This window comes from Cynocephalus volans, chromosome 3 (assembly GCF_027409185.1).
Source record: "Cynocephalus volans isolate mCynVol1 chromosome 3, mCynVol1.pri, whole genome shotgun sequence".
Taxonomy (NCBI): domain Eukaryota; kingdom Metazoa; phylum Chordata; class Mammalia; order Dermoptera; family Cynocephalidae; genus Cynocephalus; species Cynocephalus volans.
This window is the reverse complement of record NC_084462.1, coordinates 74032516-74055245: the sequence shown is the minus strand read 5'-3', so window position 1 is coordinate 74055245 and position 22730 is coordinate 74032516. Positions and strand designations below refer to the sequence as shown.

Genomic DNA, 22730 nt, shown 5'->3' with positions numbered 1-22730 from the left:
TATAACTAATAGATCTGCAACATAACCAGAGCTATCTTAGACAAATAAGCCCAAGTAGAAAATGGCACCATCCACCTCCTCCCCTCCCCTGTTCTCTTTTACAAGAACCCTCGTGGTTTTGGAGAAAATGAAACTTTGAGTGTTTCCACATGCATGCAGAACTCTCCATTCCCATGACCTAACTCAATCCCCACCCCGGAATTACATCACCCAGCTCTTGGCGCCAACATAGCAATATAGGCTCTACCAGCCCCACATCTGGTGCTGTCTACCATTTTCAGGGCAGCCCTGGGCTGTCCTCCATTTTGAGTACAGCCTGGCAGATTTCTTTCTTTAATAAAGCTTGAACGGTACCTGGCATCTCAGCTCACTTTCTTTCAATAATGTAATGCAAAAATGAGCTAATATCAAAAAAATGTAATTATGTAATCAGACTAAACACTAGAAACTCTGAATCTTATGTCCATTTAACCCCCAAAAAATGCTCTGGTGAAAAATTTGTGATGCCAAGTATTATCCTGGATCCTAATCTGACTTTTCCATTAACTACTGATAATTCATGTGACCTGCCAATAATCAGATTATGCTTTAGTTTTCCCATCTTTAAAACAGAGCTGGGCAGGCCAGTTAGCTCAGTTAGTTAGAGCACAGCCTTATAACCTAAAGGTCATGGGTTCTGATCCCCCTACTGTCCAGCCATAAGAAAATTTTTTAAATTAAAATAAATAAAACAGTGCTAACTATCCCTTCTCACTAATATAATCACTGCTATACTAATAAAAATACAATAATATATAAAAAGTACTTTGAAAACTAAAAATAGCTATTGTTTCCTAACCAATCTGAAGAACTACCCTTTTGCCTCTGAAAAAACAGGAACAATATGAAGACTAAGAACCAAAGCTCCATCTAAAAACTGGGTAGGTGTATGGTCCCTCAAACTCATAACCTCTCCTACTACCTTTTCCCCCTTCCAAAAAGTCCCAACAGTTCAAACTCAAAAGATAGTACAGTATATAGTTTGGTGGCTTGTCCCTATGCTTTGTTATGATAAAAGCTTGAACAACGTATGTTACAAAACACAGAACTCAAGCTACTAAGCTATGCCATGAGAGGTTGCACGAATATATTTTAAACATAACTCTGGAGGCTTCCCGTCAAGATGGCAGAACAGGCAGTCCGCAGAGTCACTCTCTCCCACAAATCAACCAATTTACAGCTATTAAAAAGCAACGACAAGGGCCGGCCTGTGGCTCACTTGGGAGAGTGTGGTGCTGACAACACTAAGGGTTAAGATCCCCTTACCAGTCATCTTTTTAATAAAATAAAACTTAAAAAAAAAAAAAAGGAAAGAAAAAGCAATGATAGCCAAACTGGGGCCGCTAGAGCTGAGGGGATGAGGAAGAGAGACCTATGGAGTTCACAAAGGTGGGAGAAGCCACGATGAGAGAAAGAAACAATCACTCCTACCACCTCAAATCCCAGCCACTTCAAGGCTGGAGCTGGTGAGCACATGGAGCGAGAGCTGGAAAAAGCTGCAGCTGTGCCCTTTGGATGAAGTTGTTTGGAGGCTACAGGGGAGAAGAGGGCCTTGGTGGCCCTCAGGCCATCAAGACCACTAACAGGGTTCCTGTGGGTCCACACAGGAGCGAGGAGCCACAACAACTGAAAAAAGGAGCCACTTAGGCTGGTGAGTCATCACAAGGGACTGGCACACAGCCCGTCCCCTGGGAAGTGTCTGGAGTGTGTGCAGTTGGGGAAATGGGCCTGTGGCAGGAACACTGGGGCACAGGATGGACAGCTGATCTGCCCCCAATCAGTGCAGGACCACTCAGTGGAGACTAGTCAGGGATACAGATCTGCAGGGGGTGCAGTTTGCTAAAAAGTCTAAGGCCCAGACCAGAGTTTCCACACAACCCAGGTGCACTGGAACTCCCAAGACCCAGAAGTACATACAAGATCAACAATCAAAACCTGAGCTGTACAAAAGCCTTCCCCAGGCAATCAGCAGCTAAGCAGCAATTTAGCTCAACTACAGGGCTCAAGCACTGGTCCTCACAGGAAGTTCCCCCATTTTATAAGTAAGCAAAGGACAACAAATTAGTTCCAATGCAGAGTTTAAGTGGTGGGAACAGCGAATAACCCAACACAGAACTGAAAGAAAAAACAAAATACCCACAGGCCAGAGACAAAGTTTGATATTAACTAGTAAAAGGTTCACATCACCAAAGAACACCTTTAAAACCTAGAAGGACCGGAAGCCCCCTGGGCTCCCAAGCCACGGATTGGGGAGGACTGGGAGCCTGAGACATACCCTCCCAGCCCCCAACTCCCACAACCAGCCCAGTGATGACTATCAAGCTGCTGCAGGAAGCACCCCAGGCCCCTGAGCCAGGGCAATGGGGGACTGAGGGCTTCAGCCACACCCCCCTGACATCTGCAACAACGAGCCACTGCTGGAACCCCCCTCGTCTCCCCTGCAGGAATGAGGGGGGTGCCATGGGCCTCAACCATGCCCTTCCTTCCTCCTCCTCCCACCTTATTTCCTTCCCCCTTCCCAACTGCTCCGCAACAACATCTTAGAATGTAAAAAAAGAAAAAAAAAATTAATAAATAAATTAAAAAAAAATAACTCTAGAGAATTAAGGCTGTTTAAAAAAATAAATATTGACTAGACATGCAGATACAATTTATTCTGCAGAGGTATACATTTATAACAGAGGTATACAATTTATAACAGAGGTATACAATTCAACTCACCTGTGCTTTCTCCTGATATTTTATTAGTACTGTTGTTACTTGTACTGCTGAGGCGAACTATACTGGAAGAACTTTGATAATTGAGCTTAGGAAGGCAATCAGTACTTCCTTTCACACTCTCACTCTCTGACACTATAAAGATGAAAATGAACATGTTAATGTTAATAAAATGAAATCTATATACATTGTAGGAGCACAGAGAGAAGCAGCTTTTAGTTCTAAATATCAACATGAAAACAGGTGATGTTAAGAAAACATTGAACACCTCTCTATGTATTTGTCAAGTACAAATAAGCCATTCCACTTATTTGATGCCTCAAAGCGTGGATCAAATTACTAAGTACCAGTCATGCATGAGTTCCATGCACAAATTTTATATTTCCTCTTTGGCTGTGAAAGAGAGCTTTTGGTGGAGAAGGGAAGGAGGTAAATATAAGCCATAGTCCATCAACAAACTTTAAATAAAAATATTGTTAAACCTTTGAAAAGAGTCACTGTTTCAAGAAATATACATTTCTACTAAAATAAGAGTATCTTGGGAGTTATATAGCATTCACTTTAATAGTATTTGATTGGAGAGTGTTTTGCCTCTGAGGCTATACACTTCATACACAAAACATTTGTATGAAAGTATTAGATGGTAGAAAGGGCTTGTAATGGTTGGAAAGAAAGAACTTTAATGAGAAAAAGGAAAGTAAAACTAGTATTTTTATACCTAAAGTTACTTATACTTTCTATTATTATAAGTTCATGATTTTATATAGTATCAACTTATACCTACAGGAACTAGAATCACTCCCTTTTTTATCTTTTTCTTCTTGAATGTCCTCAGTAGATGTATCCCCTCTTCTAACTTCATCCTTAGATAATGAATTATATCCAAGATCAGACTGGCCACCTGAGGGAAAAAATAAACAAAACCTATGTTATTTATCTTAAACTTCCTTAGTGAGAGTGACTGAAAGTAGGAACAACATATTAGTGTTTGGATTTACTCATAGAAATTTTTCTGGATAACTTCTGACTTGAAAGCTAATTTTGTTAGCTACCCCTTCCGCATCTCTATTAATGTAAGAAAGAGATGATAACAAAATAATCTACTTTTGGCTCCACATAGCAGTCAAAAGTAACCATATACATTCACACTATGATGTGACCTCCAAAAGACAGAGACAAACTAGATATTCATTATACAAGTCTATGACCTTTCTAGGTGAAAGTCTGATTTATATCTAAGCAATGGAGAAGAGAAATCGGCAGGGAATTCATAACAGAACATTTCACACAGACATCACTGGAGCTGAATGTCTAAATGATTTTACCAAAAAAATGAGTTTCTTTAAATTAACTGGAAAGTAATTAATTTTTCTGAAAACTCAGCTGAATAAGTACAGATATATGGGAATGAGAAAAAAATCTAATGTTAAACTTATTGTTTAAAAAAAGTTATTGTCGGGGCCGGCCCGTGGCTCACTCGGGAGAGTGCGGTGCTGGTAACACCAAGGCCACGGGTTCGGATCCCATATAGGGATGGCCGGTTCGCTCACTGGCTGAGCGTGGTGCTGACAACACCAAGACAAGGGTTAAGATCCCCTTACCGGTCATCTTTAAAAAAAAAAAAAAAGTTATTGTCAAGAAAAGCAAAAGCTATATCAATATAAGAAAACTTCTAATACATTGTTTTGTTAAAGAAGTTCTATATAATTTTTAGCAAATTGTTTTAGTAGATTAGACAAGGTTTTGAATCCTAGTTCCTGGTTTTAGGAGACATGTAATTTTAAGTAGACCACTTAACCTTTTTGTTTGGGTCTCAAATTCCCAGATTTGTAAAAGACAATGTTGTTATCATCTATGAGACTACACATGAAATGGTTTTATAAACTTGTGAAACACTACCTAAAGAAACTGTATTATCACTAGGTAATGATCTTAATACCTGTTATAATTTTTGGTTTGTAGTTTTTCTAATCAAACTTTCAGATCCATTTCCAAAGAAATGAGAAACAGAAAAATCTGAAGATAATCTTGATGAAACTCATGCTTTTATTAGGTTCTGCACTGTTTTAAGATAGCCTTTTAAAAGCCATAGTTAAAAATAAAAGACAGATTTCTTCATTTTTAAGAGATAATGCCTGAGGATGGCTACTATAACTCTGATTAAATTCACATCGCATGATCAAGTAGTAAAAATCAAGCAAGGAAGGATAACTAAATTTCAACACAATTAGCTTACATTTATTAATCTTAAAAGTAGGCTTAAAAGGAGACAGATCAAAATAATGTTGCCATTTGCAGAGATCGAAGACTTCATATTTTATTAGTGATGCTTTAGTTTTTAAAGTTTCTGTCCATTAAGAGCTCCCATTTATACTATATTCGAAAGCCATCTGTAATTTTTTAAATGTAATAATGAAAAGGACAGAATTATGCAAGGAATTTAAGCATATCAGTTTTAACAACAGAAAAAATTTATGTACAAATCTTATATTTCAATAAGTTAATGCCATATTTAGTGCTAGAATGTTTTTATATATTAAAAAATTTTTATTATAACTTTTTATTTTTAAATAATTTAAGAGTCAGAAGTTGCAAATATAGTAAAGTATAGAGAATTCCTGGGTACCCTTCACCTAGCTTCCTTGGATAATATTTTACATAACCATAGTACATTGTTAAAACAATACGATACTAGTACAATACTAGTAACTCAGATAAAGAGCTATTTTTTTAAAAATTCTAATAACATTTTCATAATTACAAAAAATTTTTCCTAAGAAAATGATATGGTAAAGAGATCTGTGAGCTAACCAGAGTTAATTAGATTACCATGGACTAACAACTATTGAATAAAGTACTTTATAACCGCTCTTAAGCTTTCATTTCCATTCAAATAAAGAATGAATAAAATTGCATTTAGTTATTAAGTTCAATATCAAACCAAGTACCTAATACATAAAATTAAAAAGTAACAGTTAAACATATCACTAAAAATAAAAATTTTAAAAATACAGGCTAGCAAATCTAGTTTTAAAATGTACTATAATAAATGTATACATAAGCATACACAAACCTGTACTAGATCTATCATCAGTAGTATATACTTTGATTAAACCCGTATTAAAGGGTGCCTGCTCCACAGTGTGTGTCCCATGACCACTATCCATGCTGCCATGACTAATAGCATCCAGGTCACTGCCATCTGCTTAAGAACACAATTTGATAGTATTTTACTACTCAAGGAAATACCAAAAATACACATTAATCTGTTGCTCAAGCTAATAATCTACTAATAGAATACTGAATGGGAAAAGTTCCACATAATTAGCAAAACATAACTATAGCAAAGAAACCTATGATGAGTTATTAACAAACACTAAAACAAGACCACCAAAGGCTGGTAATTCAACAGTTGAAACAAAAGTGAGACCTGGTGTTTTTTTTTTTAAGATGACCGGTGAGGGGATCTTAACCCTTGGCTTGGTGTTGTCAGCACCATGCTCAGCCAGTGAGTGAACCGGCCATCCCTATATAGGATCCAAACCCGTGGCCTTGGTGTTAGCACCGCACTTTCCCAAGTGAGCCACAGGCCAGCCCGAGACCTGGTGTTTTTTAAATTGGAAGAGTATTCTAATATTAGAATTTGCTTAATGGCAATAAAAACTAGAAAATATTCAATATTTTAAAACCATTTAGTTTCTAAAAATATAAAATGTAACTAGTCAATTAAATTTTTAAGAAAAATTAAACACAAATATCCTTGAAAACATTTTATTACCTGAGAGAGTTGTTTGCGATATGTGTGCACATTTCTTTAAAGCTCTTTTGAACTGTGCTACTCCTAAAACAACATTTCTTACTTTTGTCCAAAGAAAACAGCCACTACGACTTCTTGAAGGCCAAGTACTTTCCAAAACAGCCTATTGATTGAAATAAAATAATTAGTAAAATAATTGTTAAAAACTAACACACATTGGCTTCTGAATCAAGCTAAAGAATATCAAAGTAGATTGTATAACACAAAAAGAACAAAAAGTCTTAAATGATTTACAAAGTATATATTATATACTCTAAAATAAATGCCAAATAACCTCTGATTCAATTATTCCTGCCATACTTTCTCCATTAAATCAAAACAATTACCTTATTATAATAACCGTAAGTAATAGCATTGGGGTCAATACCAGCCTTCTGCATTTCAAAAAGCACTCTAACTGCAAGCACTGGCTGATCATACTGTCCACAGAGCTGCATAAGAATGCGGTAGCACACCTGAAACACAAGTTAAAAAGTGTACAAAGATATTTATGTACATAAATGTATAATGAAATAATAAGTTCAAAAAAAATAGATGTTACCTCATCAGGTGGATCCATCTTCTTTGAATGCATTTTTTTCAGCACATCATAGGCTGTTTTCAGAGCCCTGACTTTTGAATGACATACTTTCACATAAGCTGGGAGACAAATAAACCACAGTCCATAACAGTGACGCAGTAGACACCTAGACCACATCTGAGGGATGGAAGAATACCTCTTTGCAATTTTATGAGCTGATTTAATTTCCTAGAAAAAAATACAAGGATCTCATTAATAAATTTATACACTTAGGCATCCTTATTTAACTGAATGCCAACAAGTACAAGTCACATGCTTTTATAATGTTTTCTTAACAAAATCTATCTATAATTAATATATTTCCAAGCCTCTGTTTGAATCTGTATTATACAATATTTAAAACAAAGTTCTAGGACAAGAGAACTAGTTAATTTCTTGAAGTCAGATTAGTCTAAACTATCTTCAGAATGCTTGGGGGAGCATAATAATCTAGTAATAGTTATAAATAGGGTGGTAAAATATATTAAGGGAGAATGAGTGTCAAATTTACATCTTGTTCTAATATTTGATTACATGGAGAATACGAAATTTTTGAAGCACCTGTTTTGTTCTTCTGAACATGGGAGAAGGGCTACTAGGACTACTTGATTTTGAAGGCAATTTGCTCTTTTGCGTTTGAAGAAATCCTTCAGGTCTCTCAAATAAGTTGTTCTTAAGAACTGGAAATCCATTATAGCTGTTTTAAAAAAGAAAAAAGTTCTCAAGCACACAACTATGATCATAGTGGTTACAAGCTAAAAAAAAATTATGATCAATAACTTCTTAACTTTGAGTTCATTTTAACTAGGGCTGGCCAGTTAGCTCATTTGGGAGAGCATGGTGCTGATAACACCAAGGTCAAAGGTTTGGATCCCCGTGCCCAAAAAAAAAAAAAAAGTTTAATTATCTTTCTCAATCAGACTATGATATACGAGGATACTTCAAAAAGTTCATGAAAAAAATATAACTGAAAGACAATACAAATCTTTCCATGAAGTTTTTGAAGTATCCTCATATACTCAACAAATATTCATGCTAATGTTGCTTTTCTTACCATAATATTTAGAAGTGCAATAGCCAAATACAGACTCGAGTATATATTTTGTGGGAAAAAAAGGGAAGTGTGTTTAAATTTTGCTGAACTTGACATCAAACTCCAAAGTAACTCAAGCAAACTTTTTTTTTTTTGGGGTTTTTTTGTGACCGGTAAGGGGATCGAAACTCTTGGCTTGGTGTCAGCCACACCGCACCCAGCCAGTGAGCACACCGGCCATTCCTATATAGGATCCGAACCCGCAGCGGGAAAGCCGCTGCACTCCCAAGCACCGCACTCTCCCGAGTGCGCCACGGGGCCAGCCCTCAAGCAAACTTTTAAAAGTCAGTAAATGCAGAGCAAACATATTAGATAACATGACAGTTGGTAAAGGGCCCACCAAATCAGTACTCTTTCAAATAGGACAGTCATTATATTGGATTAACATATTTACTGTAGATCCTCCCTCTTAGAAAGTATGCAAATAACAACCTTAGGTTTAACACATTGGTACATCAGGCCTAGCTCTCACTTTATCATGAATTGGTTTCAGGTTAGGTAGCAGGCCCAGGACCAAATTTATGAGAAAGGAAATTGAAGAGGTAGGAGAAGAGGAAGAAAGATTAGAATGGGTGGCTGTAAGAGGAAACAGGCCTATATAGGGCAGGGTGTCCTGGGCATTTAAAAGGTAGCAGATAAGAAAAAGACATGCTGAGAAGAACAGATGCAGCCCCTGAGCAACAAACAATCTATTTTATAATATTCTCAAAGGCATAAAAATAGTTTCAATTAACTAAGAAGAAATGTAACGATAAAAAAGATGGTAAACAATATTTACTATATATTATGATAGGCAAATACAGTAAAATAAAAAAATTAGTAATGATTGAAAAGTTGAGTGGAAATAAAACAGCAAAGATCTTCAGGAAAACCATGTCCTTTAAAAAAATTCATTGTGTGCCTTATGGAAATGCCTCATCATTTTACACAATGTAAGTACATGAGTTATCTCTTAGAGGACCCAGTGTGCTCATGAAAGGCATTTGTTTTTCCAATGCTGCTTATGATTACACCAAAATTATATTGGTGGTCTCAAGAAAAAAATGACTCAGACTCTTTAAAAAATGGGAACTTTTTAAGCTAAGTAATTTTCTTATTAAAGGACTAAATCAAAAAGTAAAATTTAAATTAAAAAGTTAAGGGCTGGCTGGTTAGCTCAGTTGGTTAGAGCGTGGTGTTACAACACCAAGGCCAAAGGTTTGGATCCCCTTACTGGCCAGATACCACAAAAAAAAGAGAAAAAAAAAAGTTAAAACCAAACTATAGAAAGAAAACCAAACCAAAACTATATTAGTGAAACATATCTAAAGAAGACTAAGAAGTGCAGAGATCAAAGGAAAAAAAATATTGTTTAGAAAGAAATCAAGAGAAATATTTTAAATATCTTTGATAAAAGACAGACTTTTTAAAGAGTTGATATGAGTAATATATCACTGGATGAAAACAGCAGGAATCATGTGCCCTCTGAATTAATCAACATTCACAAACATGTCGCACTACTTTTTCATCTGTTAGATGAAGAATTTAATCCAAGTCATAAATGAGGATGCCCTGAAAAATCATTTTTCAATGAAAATAACAAACTGTGACTCCAAGAAAAATACATGTGAAATGATTTTAGAATCTTTAAATAAAGTCAGAATGGAGAATACAAAATTACTTAAAGTCTAAAAGGAAATACAATTTTAAGTAAAAATAAAGGTATACTAGACACTAAATAGTAAATCTACCTCTACTGTAGCCCTTATTTTACTGTGCTAAGGTCTTTTCTCTCTTCTCCACTAGACTTAAAGACAGGGACAATATATTGTTCAAGTCTACATACTAAGCACTTGGCACAGTGTCTAACTAAATTTCCTAAATTAACAATGATCAATTCTAATAATTCTGAATTTCCATGACTTAAAATAAAAACTTATGGAAAAATTAAGAGCTTAAAAAATTATATCACACAAATCCAGGCCATAAATATTGATTCTAAATTAGATTTCGTGTTTTTGTAAATTAAGGTTACATTAATCAATGTGTATATAGGATGAAAAGAGGAGGTGAAAGTGAGGAAACCAGCTTTAGTGAGAAACAAAAATCAAAATTCTATAATAAAAGTGCTTCATTTGAAGGGGGAAGTCTACCTGAATTTAATCAACATTTATGATGATAGATACTTATGCAGACATAAAATTAGAGAGCCTCCCAAGTCTAATTACACAAAAGAATATATATTTTGTGTTTTTACCTCAAATCTTAATAATGGATGTGGGATAAGCTTGCTTACCACCTAAAAATTAGGAATCTGTAAAGTTTGGATTTTTGAAAATATCACAGTCCTTAGTTAGCTATGTCACAGATGATGAATTGCTTCTCTCTTTCAATCTCAAACATTGTGCCTCTTGAATACCTGTACTGTAAAGGGGGTTCTTCACCACTGGGTAGGTGGGGGATCTCAGGTGGTGTTACAAAAACAGTATGTTCACTTTTGAAAGATTCATCCAGTTCTATAAGTCGCACTTCACCACTCTTGTCCATATCCACCTGAAGGAATTTAAAAAACATATATTTAAAAAAACACATTGGTTAGCCAAGTGTTCATCTACAGGGGAATGGTTAAATAAACTATTTGCACAAATAGATACTAAAGAGCTATTTTTTAAAAAAAGCAAGTTCCCTACAAACTATTCTAGGAAGAGCTCCAAGATAATTAAGTGAAAATGGCAAGGTGCAAATCATTATATATATATAGTATACTATCTTTCGAGTATGAAAGAGAGGAAAATAAAAACATATATTCATTTTTGCTTATATTTACATAAAGAAATACTGGAAAGATACTAAGAAAAGTAATTACTTATGAGGGTACTTCAAAAGTTCATGGAAAAATGGAATTAAAAGATAATACGAATCTTTCCATGAACTTTTTGAAGACCCCTTTGCATATGCGGAATGGGAGAGAAATGGAGTGGACAAAGATGGGATAGGACCCAGATGTCCCAATGTCTACCTTTTTATATTGTTTTGCATTCTGAATCATGAGAATATATTCAAGAAATAATATTTTTAAAAATGCATGTGTGTTTGCATGATGAGAATAGTGGGTTCTATAATACATATTTTAAATTTATACTAAATATAACAAATTCCCTAAGCCTTTTCAGTATATGTAGAAATACATTTGAGTTAAACTCTAAACACATTAATAGTGAAAGCACTTTAGCAGTACTATTTCCCCTAGGTACTCTACGGAAAGGTAATATCCAGAAAAAATGAAAACTTCACTGAGCCTAAAGTGTCCCACAAGAGCTCATAAACTAAAGGGCAGAATACTGACATTAATCAAAAAAACAGACATTATATTTATGACAAAGTACAACCCATAAAACTTTATTGGGTTAGAAAAAATTAATATCATATGCCAGTTCGGAATAAGTGGGAGTGCGAGAATTATTAACAAATTAAATATTTAAGATAAGGGTCCTGAGATGGGACTCAGGGCCTCAGCCCTGACCCACCCAAAACCAGGTAAACAACAGAGCCAGCTGCTGGGGGTCCTGAGACAGGTGCCCAGGGCCTCAGCTCTGCCCCTGCCTGCAACCAGGCAAGCAACGGAGCCAGCCGCCCCAGGTCCTGAGACAGAGGCTGAGGGCCAGCCCCTCCACACACCCCCACCCCCCTGCAACAACATCTTAGAATGTACTTATTAGCTATGTGTGTTTCTTTGGGGTGTGTGACTTCTCTGCTCATGTCCTTCACCAAATTTCTGCTTAGATTTTTCTAATTCATTTTTAAGAGTTCTTTTTGCATTAAGGATGGTAAGCTTTGTGTGGTAAATTTGTTCCTTACAGTTGACTTTAAATTTAATTTGTGATGTTTTCCTTTGTTTCTATGTTGGGAAAATAATTTTCTATCTAAACATTAAATAAAAATAAATAAATAAATCTTTAAGATAAGGATTTAGGGCAGAGTATACCAAAAAAGGAGAGAGATAAGTTTTTTATTTTTTCTAACTCTTAAATACAGCAGGTACAGTCAAAATCTTTTTACATAAATTGTTGATTATAAATTCACAGCATTACATGTCATAAACTCTTGTATTAAAGGATTTTTATAATGGTATACCCATACAGGGAACTAGACAACATCAGGGCATATTCCATAATTATAATTAATGACAAGAGAAAATGTTCACAAAATGATAAATTTTAAAAAATCAGGCTATCAAGTCACAAATATATTATGATTCTTAATTTTTTAAAGAGTGATTATGTGTATTATACAGATGTATTCATGCACATGCTCACTCTCTCACACACACAAAATTATCAAAATATTAGCTCTGTGTAGTGGAATTACCAGCAATTAATTAATTTTGTTCATTATATTATGGTTTATTTTCCAATTAAAAGATAATGTCTATGTATTACTTTTGTTTTTTAAAAATTACAAAAGTAATAAATGCTCTAAATAAAAACTTAAAGTAGAATAACGACTTATTTCAATTCTGTTGAAGGATATTTAAAAATTAATCAGTACAAAGGAGGTACCTTTCTTTTAGCCTGTCAAAAAGACTTTTATATGGTGAAACTAGCAATGATACAATAAATATGGCAATCTGGATAATCACATACCCTGCTGGTATTCAAATTTGGTACAGTCTTTTTTTTAGAAAGCAAGATGTGTTTAAACATTTCTATCTTATTCTTATTCAAAGAAAATAACATAAAAAAGAGTTATCAGAATGAAAGATGTGTTTTGTAGGATTACAGTAGTAATAAATTAGAAATCATCTACGTGTCAAAAAATAGGTAAATGAATAAACCATGGTAAATTCACTGGAGAAAATACAGTCACTAAAAATGAAAATAGGCTGGCTATTTAGTTCAGTTGGTTAGAGTGTGGCCTTATAACACCAAGGTCATGGGTTCACATCCCTGTATCAGCCATCCACCAAAACAAAAAAATGAAAATAGAAAAGATTATGTAGGAATGTCTGGTTGAACAAGACAAATTAAACACCAGTTTGCCTTCAATACCACCAAAATAAGAGTATGGATTGAGGGGAAAAAACCTACAAAGACAAAATGAACTGGAAAGGGACAACAGCAGAATTGGAATTCAAAACATTTTAGAGGCTTCAATATAGATTGATATGACCTGTAAAAACGGAAAGCAACTATCTGGCACTATGGAGTAGACAGAGGAGAGAAGCCAACAAGAAAGACATTTTGTGCCATAGAGCCACAGACAGGTCAGGAATGGAAAGCACTAGATGACCTTAAAGATGAAAATATAAGTGGGGCTGAAGCAGAAGAATGAGTTAAAAGTCTGCATTTAAGGATTCCCAGATCCCCGGCCCAAACCAATACAGTTTGGCCACTACCTCTTCCTAACACCGGCAGAAGACTAGGCTGGGTCTTTCTGCGTGAAATCAGAAGGACTTTACTTTAGACTTGAGGATGCTGGAGGAGATGAAGAAAGTTACTGAAAACAGGTGAAATAACTAAAAGCCTACACATTACAAGAAGGAGAAAACCTGTAACCTTCTCCACTCAGCTTTGAGAATTCCGGCAGTTAGACTTTTATGCTCCCCAGGGTAGAGACTGGAGGATACCTCTTGGGGAAACTAATCAGTCTAAAAGAGAAGAATTACAGACACTGACCAAACAGGAACTCTAATAAAATAGTTGAGTTCCTTTATGATCATCAGACTCACACCTAAGAGAGCCCCAAGCCCCACTTTCCCAGAAAGAACTCCAATGAACTCTTTGTGCCTCACTCTTAAAAGTGAATACCAACCAAAGATCATCATACACAAGGAAAACTAATAACTTAAAAGAACAAAATAAACAAATACAAGGATATTTCAAAAAGTTCAGGGAAAGATTAGTATTTTCTTTAATTCTATTTTTCCACCAACTTTTTGAAATACCCACATTTAAAAAGGTACTCTACTCAGGTAAAGCACAGACAATGAAGGGAGAAGAAACCTTTAAAATAACTGAAATGAATAAGCCTACATCCATGAAATAAGAACAACATGCTATAAAAAGGAGCATTCAGTGAATAAAAAAGAGCTTATGGAAGTTACACATATTATTAGCAGAAATAAAAAGTACACTTATAAGGGTTGGAAGATTAATCTCCCAAAAAGTGGAACTGAAAGATGAGACAGAAAACGGTAGGAAAAGAAAATTAAGAGGATCAGGCCACAAGGGCCAATATCCAAATAATGTGCATTCCAGAAACAGAACACAGAAAATGGAAGAAAGAAAATAAAGAAAAAATGCAAGAAAATTCCCCAGAATTGAAGGAAATGAATCTACAGATTAAAAGGGCCTGCACATATCCAACTCAATGAAGAAAAAAGGCCTGCATGAGGCATATATTTATGAAAATTCAGAACATGAAGGATCGTAAAAGCTTCAAAGAGAGAAAAAGAAATCAGGCACAAAAGATTAGAAATCAAGATGGCTTTAGACTTCTCAACAATAATACTGGTAGCTAAAAGATAATGCAGCAACGACTTCAACATTTTAATATAGCCAAATTAGCAATTAAGTATTAGGAGAGTAGTGGGAGGGGGGAGAGGGAAGAGGGAGGGAGGTTTCGGTAATGGGCCACAATAATCAACCACATTGTATATTGACAAAATAAAATTAAAAAAAAAAAAAAAAGTATTAGGAGAGCAACACCAAGGTCAAGGGTTCATATCTCCATACTGCAGGTCAGCCACAAAAAACCCCTAAACTCCCCCTCAAAAAAAAAAAAAAGTATTAGGGAGAAATTTTCAGACAGATAGGGTATCAAAAAAATGTATCTCCCATGTACCCTCTCTCACTAAACTACAAGATGTGCTTCACCATAACAAGGAAATAAACCAAGAAAGTATTGAAGCCAGAAAGCATGGCATCCAACTGCCAAGAGAGGTCAATATAATTCCAAGGTTGATGGCAAAGGAAAATCCCAGATGACAGACAAGAAAGTAACCAGTTAAGACTAGAACAAAAGGATGGAAAAATGCAGCAAGAATTTTTCACACACACACACAAATCAAAAGGATAGAGATTACCTTATGTGTTGGAAAAATTAACAGATTTTTCACTTTTGAACAAGAGTTTGGAGATGAATTAACAATAGACACAAAACGCACTCTTTACAATAGCCAAGAGTTGGAACCAGCCCAAATGTCCATCATCAAGATAAGTGGATACGGAAAATGTGGTACATCTACACAATGGAATACTACTCAGCTATAAAAACAAATGAAATACTGCCATTTGCAACAACATGGATGGACCTTGAGAGAATTATATTAAGTGAAACAAGTCAGGCACAGAAAGAGAAATACCACATGTTCTCACTTATTGGTGGGAGCTAAAAATTAATATATAAATTCACACACACACACACACACACACACACACACACACACACACACACACACACACACACACAAAAAAAAAAAAAACCAGGGGGGTGAAGAAGATATAACAACCACTATTACTTGAAGTTGATACGACAAGCAAACAGAAAGGACATTGTTGGGGGGGACGGGGGAGGGAGGAGGGAGGGAGGTTTTGGTGATGGGGAGCAATAATCAGCCACAATGTATATCGACAAAATAAAATTAAAAAAAAAAAAATAGACACAAAACAAAAAGTATAACAAGTATTAACTTCAGGGAAAATAAAATCATAAATGAAAATTTAATTACTATTTATATATGGCCCAACTGTGATTATATACAAAGTAATATTACTATTAACACTGAACAATTATTTGACCAAAACTCATAACTATTTTGGGAGAATTGTGGTGGTAGTAAATATGACACAAACAGATAATACAGAAAATAATAGGCAGCAATAAAAACACATTATTTAGAAATATTAAGGTAAATGAAGAAATAGCTGAAAGAGAAAGTGGTTGCCTCTGAAGAGTAGAAACAGGATGAAAAGGGATGGGACTTGTAAAATTCTTTGACTTTTTAAATGATGTCATATTTTACTATGGTAAAAATAAAAATTTACCCTCAAAATATTTGGCAGCAATATTAAAAATGCTTATTAAGACCTGGTTATGTCAAAAAAAAAAAAAGAAAAGAAAACCATTTTACGATTATGTAAAAAACACTGGAAGTAAATGTAAAATGGATTTTACATTAGGGTACAAGGCTTATGCAGGTTTTTTCTCCCTTTTATTTTCCATACTTCCTGTTACTTTAGTAATTCAATAAAAGTGCTAAAAAATTAAGCTTTCAGTAAAGACAGAGAACACCTTAGCCATTAACAGGAAACCTAAAGGTATTTTTAAAAGACAACATTAGAAACATGTAAATGATAATTCAAAATCATAGGTATCCCTAGTAGGATATGGTGTCCATGGGCAATCCAAAAAAAGTAAGATACTTTATACTCACAAACTTATTTATTTATTTATTTGCAGCTTGTTGTTAAGGGGATCCAAACACTTGACGTTGGTGCTATCAGCACCATGCTCTAACCAAGTGAGCTAACTTGCCAGCCCCTCCGCAAACATTTTTATGCAGATGAAACGGGGTTAATCTAATTAGTAAGGGCAACAATGATAATGATATAAAAGAGATGAACTAGAATAAAAAGGTTAAAACAAATACCCAAGGTTGCTGGAAAGAAGGCTGAAAACTATCCCTATTTCCATGATGGAATACTGTAAGAAGACTGCTTGTCTATGAGCATCAGGGGTTTTAAAATTTTTATTTATTTATTTAACAGTTTCTCCCTCTTTTTTAACAGCTTCTCTCTCCCTAGACCTGTGTATATTTTCCATTCTCCAGTCATTTTGTTCTCATGGAAAAAGCCTAGGGTTCAGGACCATTGCTCTAATTCTCAGTATTGTAAAGTCAATTAAAATATTAAAAGTTTGCATTGTAGATGCAATACCTTGGTAAAAGATATTTCCCTTTACTTGTATGCCAATAAAATCTCATTTCAACATTACAAAAATAGCCACGCAATAAATCCTATATTTATCAGTTGGACATCTCTGTCTTTTGGAAAGCACGGTGACATCTGTCTCTATGGAGAGAAAAAGAAATCCAACACCCACGGCAGGATAAAATTAAAATAATTTTCATATTCTTATATTTTTCCACAAGACATTAATTTGCTCAAAAAACACTGCAAAGTGATGCTTGGGAAACTAAGAAAAAAATTTACCAGACTATTTGTTATACAAAACTGCCCTTAGTTAAGCACCATCCTACAGGAACAGATTGTAAGGATTTAAAATATAATCATATGAAGAACAAGAACACGTGGTTCTTAAGTTAGTCATAAATGAAACTCAAATAATTCTCATATATTATTTTTCTTATTTCTATGTCAGTCAAATGTTTTATCAAAAAAAAATATGTCTAATTTCTGTTCAATCTTAGTCATGGATTGGCTTAGTGATAATGCATATCTAATATTACTTATTTTCCATAACTAAACTGCCAGATGTAAGAGGATTTGTCCACTTAAAAACTGAAGCTCAACTAAGAAATAACCCCCACATAAATAACTATTTTAAAAGTATTATTGATATTCAGAAAACATTTACAGATTAAAAGTGAGCGGTGACTTTTTGTGCTGCTGAGTGCACGTATTGTGGTATTAAACATGAAAGACAGTAATCACATTGTATAATTATTTATACTTCAAGGAATTCTTAATAATACCAGGAATACAATTAACCCTTGCTCTAACTATATAATGAAACTTATTAAGATATATTTTGGATCCTGTGATACTTTATTTTCTCTAATAAAAAGAGTCCCTTGAATTATAATAAAGCAAATACAGGTAACAATGTTTTAGTGTGTTAATTTTCAGTTCTGATTTTCTAACTAGTCATTAAAATCTTTAAATATAATGTTAATCCATTATATATAAGTGATCTTTTGTTGGATCTGGACTTTAGGTATGTAAATAACATTTTAGGAAAAGAGTCTACCAAGAAACAGAGATTATACATTTAATGAAATTTTCTTTTTCAAGACTTCTCAGAATTTATAGTCTTTAAGCAATTATTCCAATTATCTCCTGCACTGACTGTCCTCACATAAACAGGTGACCTACAGAAAATCTTCAATGACATAATGTATTAATTATCAGTACTAATATATACTTCTTAGGACATGATATTCTGGGTGCCTAGTAAAATTACAAGTCTTCTATGTCATACAGTATTAATGAATATTTCTTTAAATCATGTGACAATATGAGTTCTTAGATGAAAGACAAACTTGTGAACTAGACACATAAAATGACTTAAAAATAAAAGGAAACAATATAAGATTTCTCTCTTCTGCACTGTTAATTGAATTCCTACAACGAATTCAGTGTTCCCATGTGAATTAGTAAATTTATAGCTAAAGCTATTGCTAATAGTTATTGCTATTGCTTTAGCTATTGCTAAAGCATGCTACTAGCAAAACCAAGGTCACTAATTTGGATCCTTATGATTCAGTTAGCTTGGCACAGGGAACAACTGTTACACAACTGTATGCCACTGTTTATAAGGGAAACTCAGTGAGTACATTTGTATGCCCAGTGGAAGCCCAGCACCATATAAGAAAACATTCAAAGTGCATAATGCTAGTCAGAAACATCATCTTTATAGACAAAGAAACCAACACAATTATACCTGTAAAAAAGGATTTAGAGAAATTATTATTATTTTTATTTTGGCAGATGGCCAGTAGCGGATCTGAACCCTTGACCTTGGTGTTACAAGGCTGTGCTCTAACCAACTGAGCTAACTGGACAGCCCAGAGAAATTATTTCTTAAACAAACTTTTCTATTTATCGCCAATATTTAATTTTACAGAAAACAAATAAGACAAACTTTAAAATTTGGTTAAAATATTGAAAAACAACTTCTCGGTACAATGCTGTAATGGAAGACAAAACCGTCAAGGAACTATGACGTTATCTCCTCAAGATAAACAGGATTTGAAAGCTTTGTACAGGCAGAACTCAACTTACAAAAAGGCAGGGTTATAGAAACCTATTTGTAAGTAGAAAATAAATCTTCCAATTACAATGTCATCAAGATGGCAGAATAGACAATTCCTACTGTCTCACCTTCCCACAAGTAACAAATTTACAACTATTAAAAAGCAAAGACTGTCACCCTGGAACTGTTGGAGCTGAGAGAAGAGGAGGAGAGACCCACAGAGTTTGTGAAGGCATGAGAGGCAATGGTGAGAGGGTGTAAGGACAGTGCCTATTGTTCTGAGACAGTCTGGTACAGAGGCGGGGATTAGGTGTTACACATGGATGGAAGCCAGGAAAAAGCTACAGAACAATTTGCATAAACCACTTTGAGTATGCAGGGGAGAGGAGGGCTTAAGAACATACCATACCAGACCACAGGCCATAAAGACCACTGGCAGGATTCCCCCAGGCCTGCAAAGGAGCAAGTGGCCATGAACAACTGGAGACAAAGAGCTGCACAGAGGCTGGTGAGTTTCCTGAGGGATGCCTTCATGGCCTGCCCCACAGGAAGCAGTTGGAGTGCAGGAAAAAGGCTGGCCCACCAGGGGAACGTTGGGCACAGTGTGGGCAGATGTTCTCATTGGAAATCACCCAGGGCAACAGAACTGCAGGGGGCTCAATCTGCAGGAAAGACCCTGTCCCAGGCTGGAATTTCCATATAGCCCTGACCCGGAAGTGATTGATGATCCTCACAAAAAGCCCTCCCCAGAGAATGAACAGCAAATAGCAGTCTCCTCAAATGCCCAGGAATCAACTTAAAGACACAAAGATCGAGAAAGAACAGAGAAATTTGTTGCCACCAAATGAATCAAAAAAGCACCAGCAATGGATGAAGAAGAACAGCAGATCCATGAAATGTCTGTCAGAGAATTCAGAATAATCCTCTTAAGGATGTTCAGGAAGTCACAAGAAAATACAGACAGAAAATTAAATGATATCTGGAAAATAATTCAGGAGCAGAAAGAGAAACTCAACAAAGGAATAGAATCGATGAAAAAAAAAACAAATAGAAATTCTAGAAATAAAGAATATATTATCTGGATTGAAAAATTCAATAGAAAGCTCCAGTAGCAAGCAAAAAGAAAAAAGAATAAGAAAAAATGAAACAGAGATACAGCAAATATGGGACCTCTAGCAAAATAACCTCCACATAACTGGCCTACTGAAAGGAGAGGAAAAAGGAAGAAATGCAGAAAGCATATTCAAGAAAATAATGGCTGAAAATCTCTCAAGTATGGAGAAAGATGACAACATTCAGGTATAAGGAAGCTCAGAGGTTGCCAGTCAAATCCAATCCAAGGAAAAACACCCCAAGGCACATCATTATCAAATTATCAAAAACCAAAGATGGAATACTGAAAACAGCAAGAGAAAATAAACACATAACATTCAACAGAGCCCCAATATGTCTCTCAGCAGAGTTCTCAGTAAAAACCTTGTAGGCAAGAAGAGAATGAAATGCTATATTCAGACTGCTGAAGGCAAAAGACCGTTAGCCAAGAATTCTGTACCAAGCAAAACTAACCTTCAAATACGAAGGAGAAATAAAGTCTTTCCCAGACAAACAAAAAGTAAGGGAATTCATCAAACTAGACCCGCTTTACAAGAAATGCTAAAGGGAGTTCTTCAGTCTGAAAGAAGACAACACTAAGGAGCAGCAAGAAAACACCTGAGGTACATAACTCATTAGTAAAGTAAGTACACAGACAATTTCAGAATACTCCAATGTCTGAGGTTGTCTGTGAACATCAACGGACCTAAATGTCCATTGACGGATGACTGGATAAAGAAACTATGGTATATATACACCATGGACTACTACTCAGCCATAAAAAAGAATGAAATTCTCCCTTTTGCAACAACATGGATGAGCCTGGAGAAACTTATGTTGAGTGAAATAAGCACAGAGGGATAAATACTGCATGTACTCACTCACATGTGGGAGCTGAGAAAGAAAGAAGGAAAGAAAGAAAGACCACAATGGTGTGTTAGACTTGCAGAGGGAGAGAACATTCTTTGCACTACAAAATGGAGTGGATGGGAAAGGGGGAGGGGGAGAGAGGTTGGGGTTAATTGGTTGAGGGACATGGGGTACAAATGCTATTTGTGGTAATGGATATGCTGCCAGCATGTGTCTGGCCTTCACATCTTAGGCCAGAGAGGTGACGATCAGCTTTGTATCTTATGAATATTCATAACCAATTAAAAAAAAACCTCCAATGTCATAAGGATAGTGAATAAACTGCATACAACCTTAGTAAGAAAACTAAAAGACAAACCTAACAAGACACTAACAGATACAAAAACTATATAAGCAAAAGGCAATATTAAAAGATGTAGATTGAAACAAAAAGTGGGGGGATGATGCCAAAGCCACTGAGTTGGCTACAGTTTTTTCTTTTTTCTTAGATATCAAAGTTAAGTTGTTATTAGTCTAAAATAATTTGTAATAACTATAACATGCTTTTTGAAAACCTCACGGTAACCATAACACAAAAACTTAGAAGAGACATACTAAAAATAAATAGTAAGAAAGCAAGATGTAAAGCTAGAGGAAACCACTCAACCACAAAGACAGTAAGACCAGAAAAAAAAAATCCACAAAATAACCAGAAAAATTTTTTTTAAAAAAGCAAAATGGCGGTAATGAATTCCTATATATCAATAATAATTCTAGATCCCTACATATCAATGAATTAAATGCCACAACTAAATGACAGAGTGGCTGAATAGATTATAAAACAAGAACTAAAAAAAAAAACCCCAAAACCCAAGAACTAACAATATGCTGCCTGCAAGAAACTCACTTAACCAATAGAGACACACACCAGCTGAAAGTGAAAAGATGGAAAAAGATATTTCATGCAAATGGAAACCAAAAAAAAAAAAAAAAAAAAAAAAAAGCAGAAGTAGCTATACTTACATCAGATAAAATAGACTTCAAGCCAAGGAAGGTAAAAAAAAAAAAGATAAGGAAAGTCATAGAATGATAAAGGGATCAATTCAACAAGAGGATATAACAATTCTAAGCATATATGCACCCAACTCCAGAGCACCCAGATATATAAAGTAATTACTTTTGGACCTAATGGAAGAGATTGACCCCAATACAATAATAGTTGGGGACTTTAATACCCCACTTTCAACAGAGGACGGATCATCAAGACAGAAAATTAACCAGGAAACATCAAAATTAATCTCTACATAAGCCAAATTGACCTAATCGACATTTACAGAATATTTCATTCAACAGTTGCAGAATACACATTCTTCTCAGCAGCACATGGACCATTCTCTAGAACAGATCATACGTTGGGAAATGAAACAAGTCTCAACAAATTTTAAAAAATCAAAATCATATCAACTACCTGATCAGACCACAATGGAATAAAACTAGAAATCAACAACAAAAGGGACACTGTGTTAGAAACCATACAAAGACATGGAAATTAAATAACATGCTCCTAAACAACAAATGAATCAAAGAAG

At 35.0% G+C, this 22730-nt stretch overlaps 1 protein-coding gene across 9 annotated transcripts in view; it reads right to left on the bottom strand.

Annotated features, from left to right (window-relative positions):
- Window positions 1-22730, bottom strand: part of DENND4A (DENN domain containing 4A) — a 142489-nt gene that overhangs the window by 31546 nt on the left and 88213 nt on the right. For 5 of the 9 annotated variants that reach the window (XM_063092163.1, XM_063092167.1, XM_063092164.1 and 2 more), the window contains 8 exons: window positions 10625-10758; window positions 7695-7830; window positions 7116-7322; window positions 6901-7029; window positions 6536-6677; window positions 5831-5962; window positions 3542-3658; window positions 2761-2892 (listed from right to left, as the gene is read on the bottom strand). In XM_063092163.1, coding sequence (XP_062948233.1) covers window positions 2761-2892; window positions 3542-3658; window positions 5831-5962; window positions 6536-6677; window positions 6901-7029; window positions 7116-7322; window positions 7695-7830; window positions 10625-10758 — 1129 coding nt within the window. The remainder of the gene's footprint in view (window positions 1-2760; window positions 2893-3541; window positions 3659-5830; window positions 5963-6535; window positions 6678-6900; window positions 7030-7115; window positions 7323-7694; window positions 7831-10624; window positions 10759-22730) is intronic. The other 4 variants (XM_063092168.1, XM_063092169.1, XM_063092170.1 and 1 more) reach the window with 2 other exon arrangements.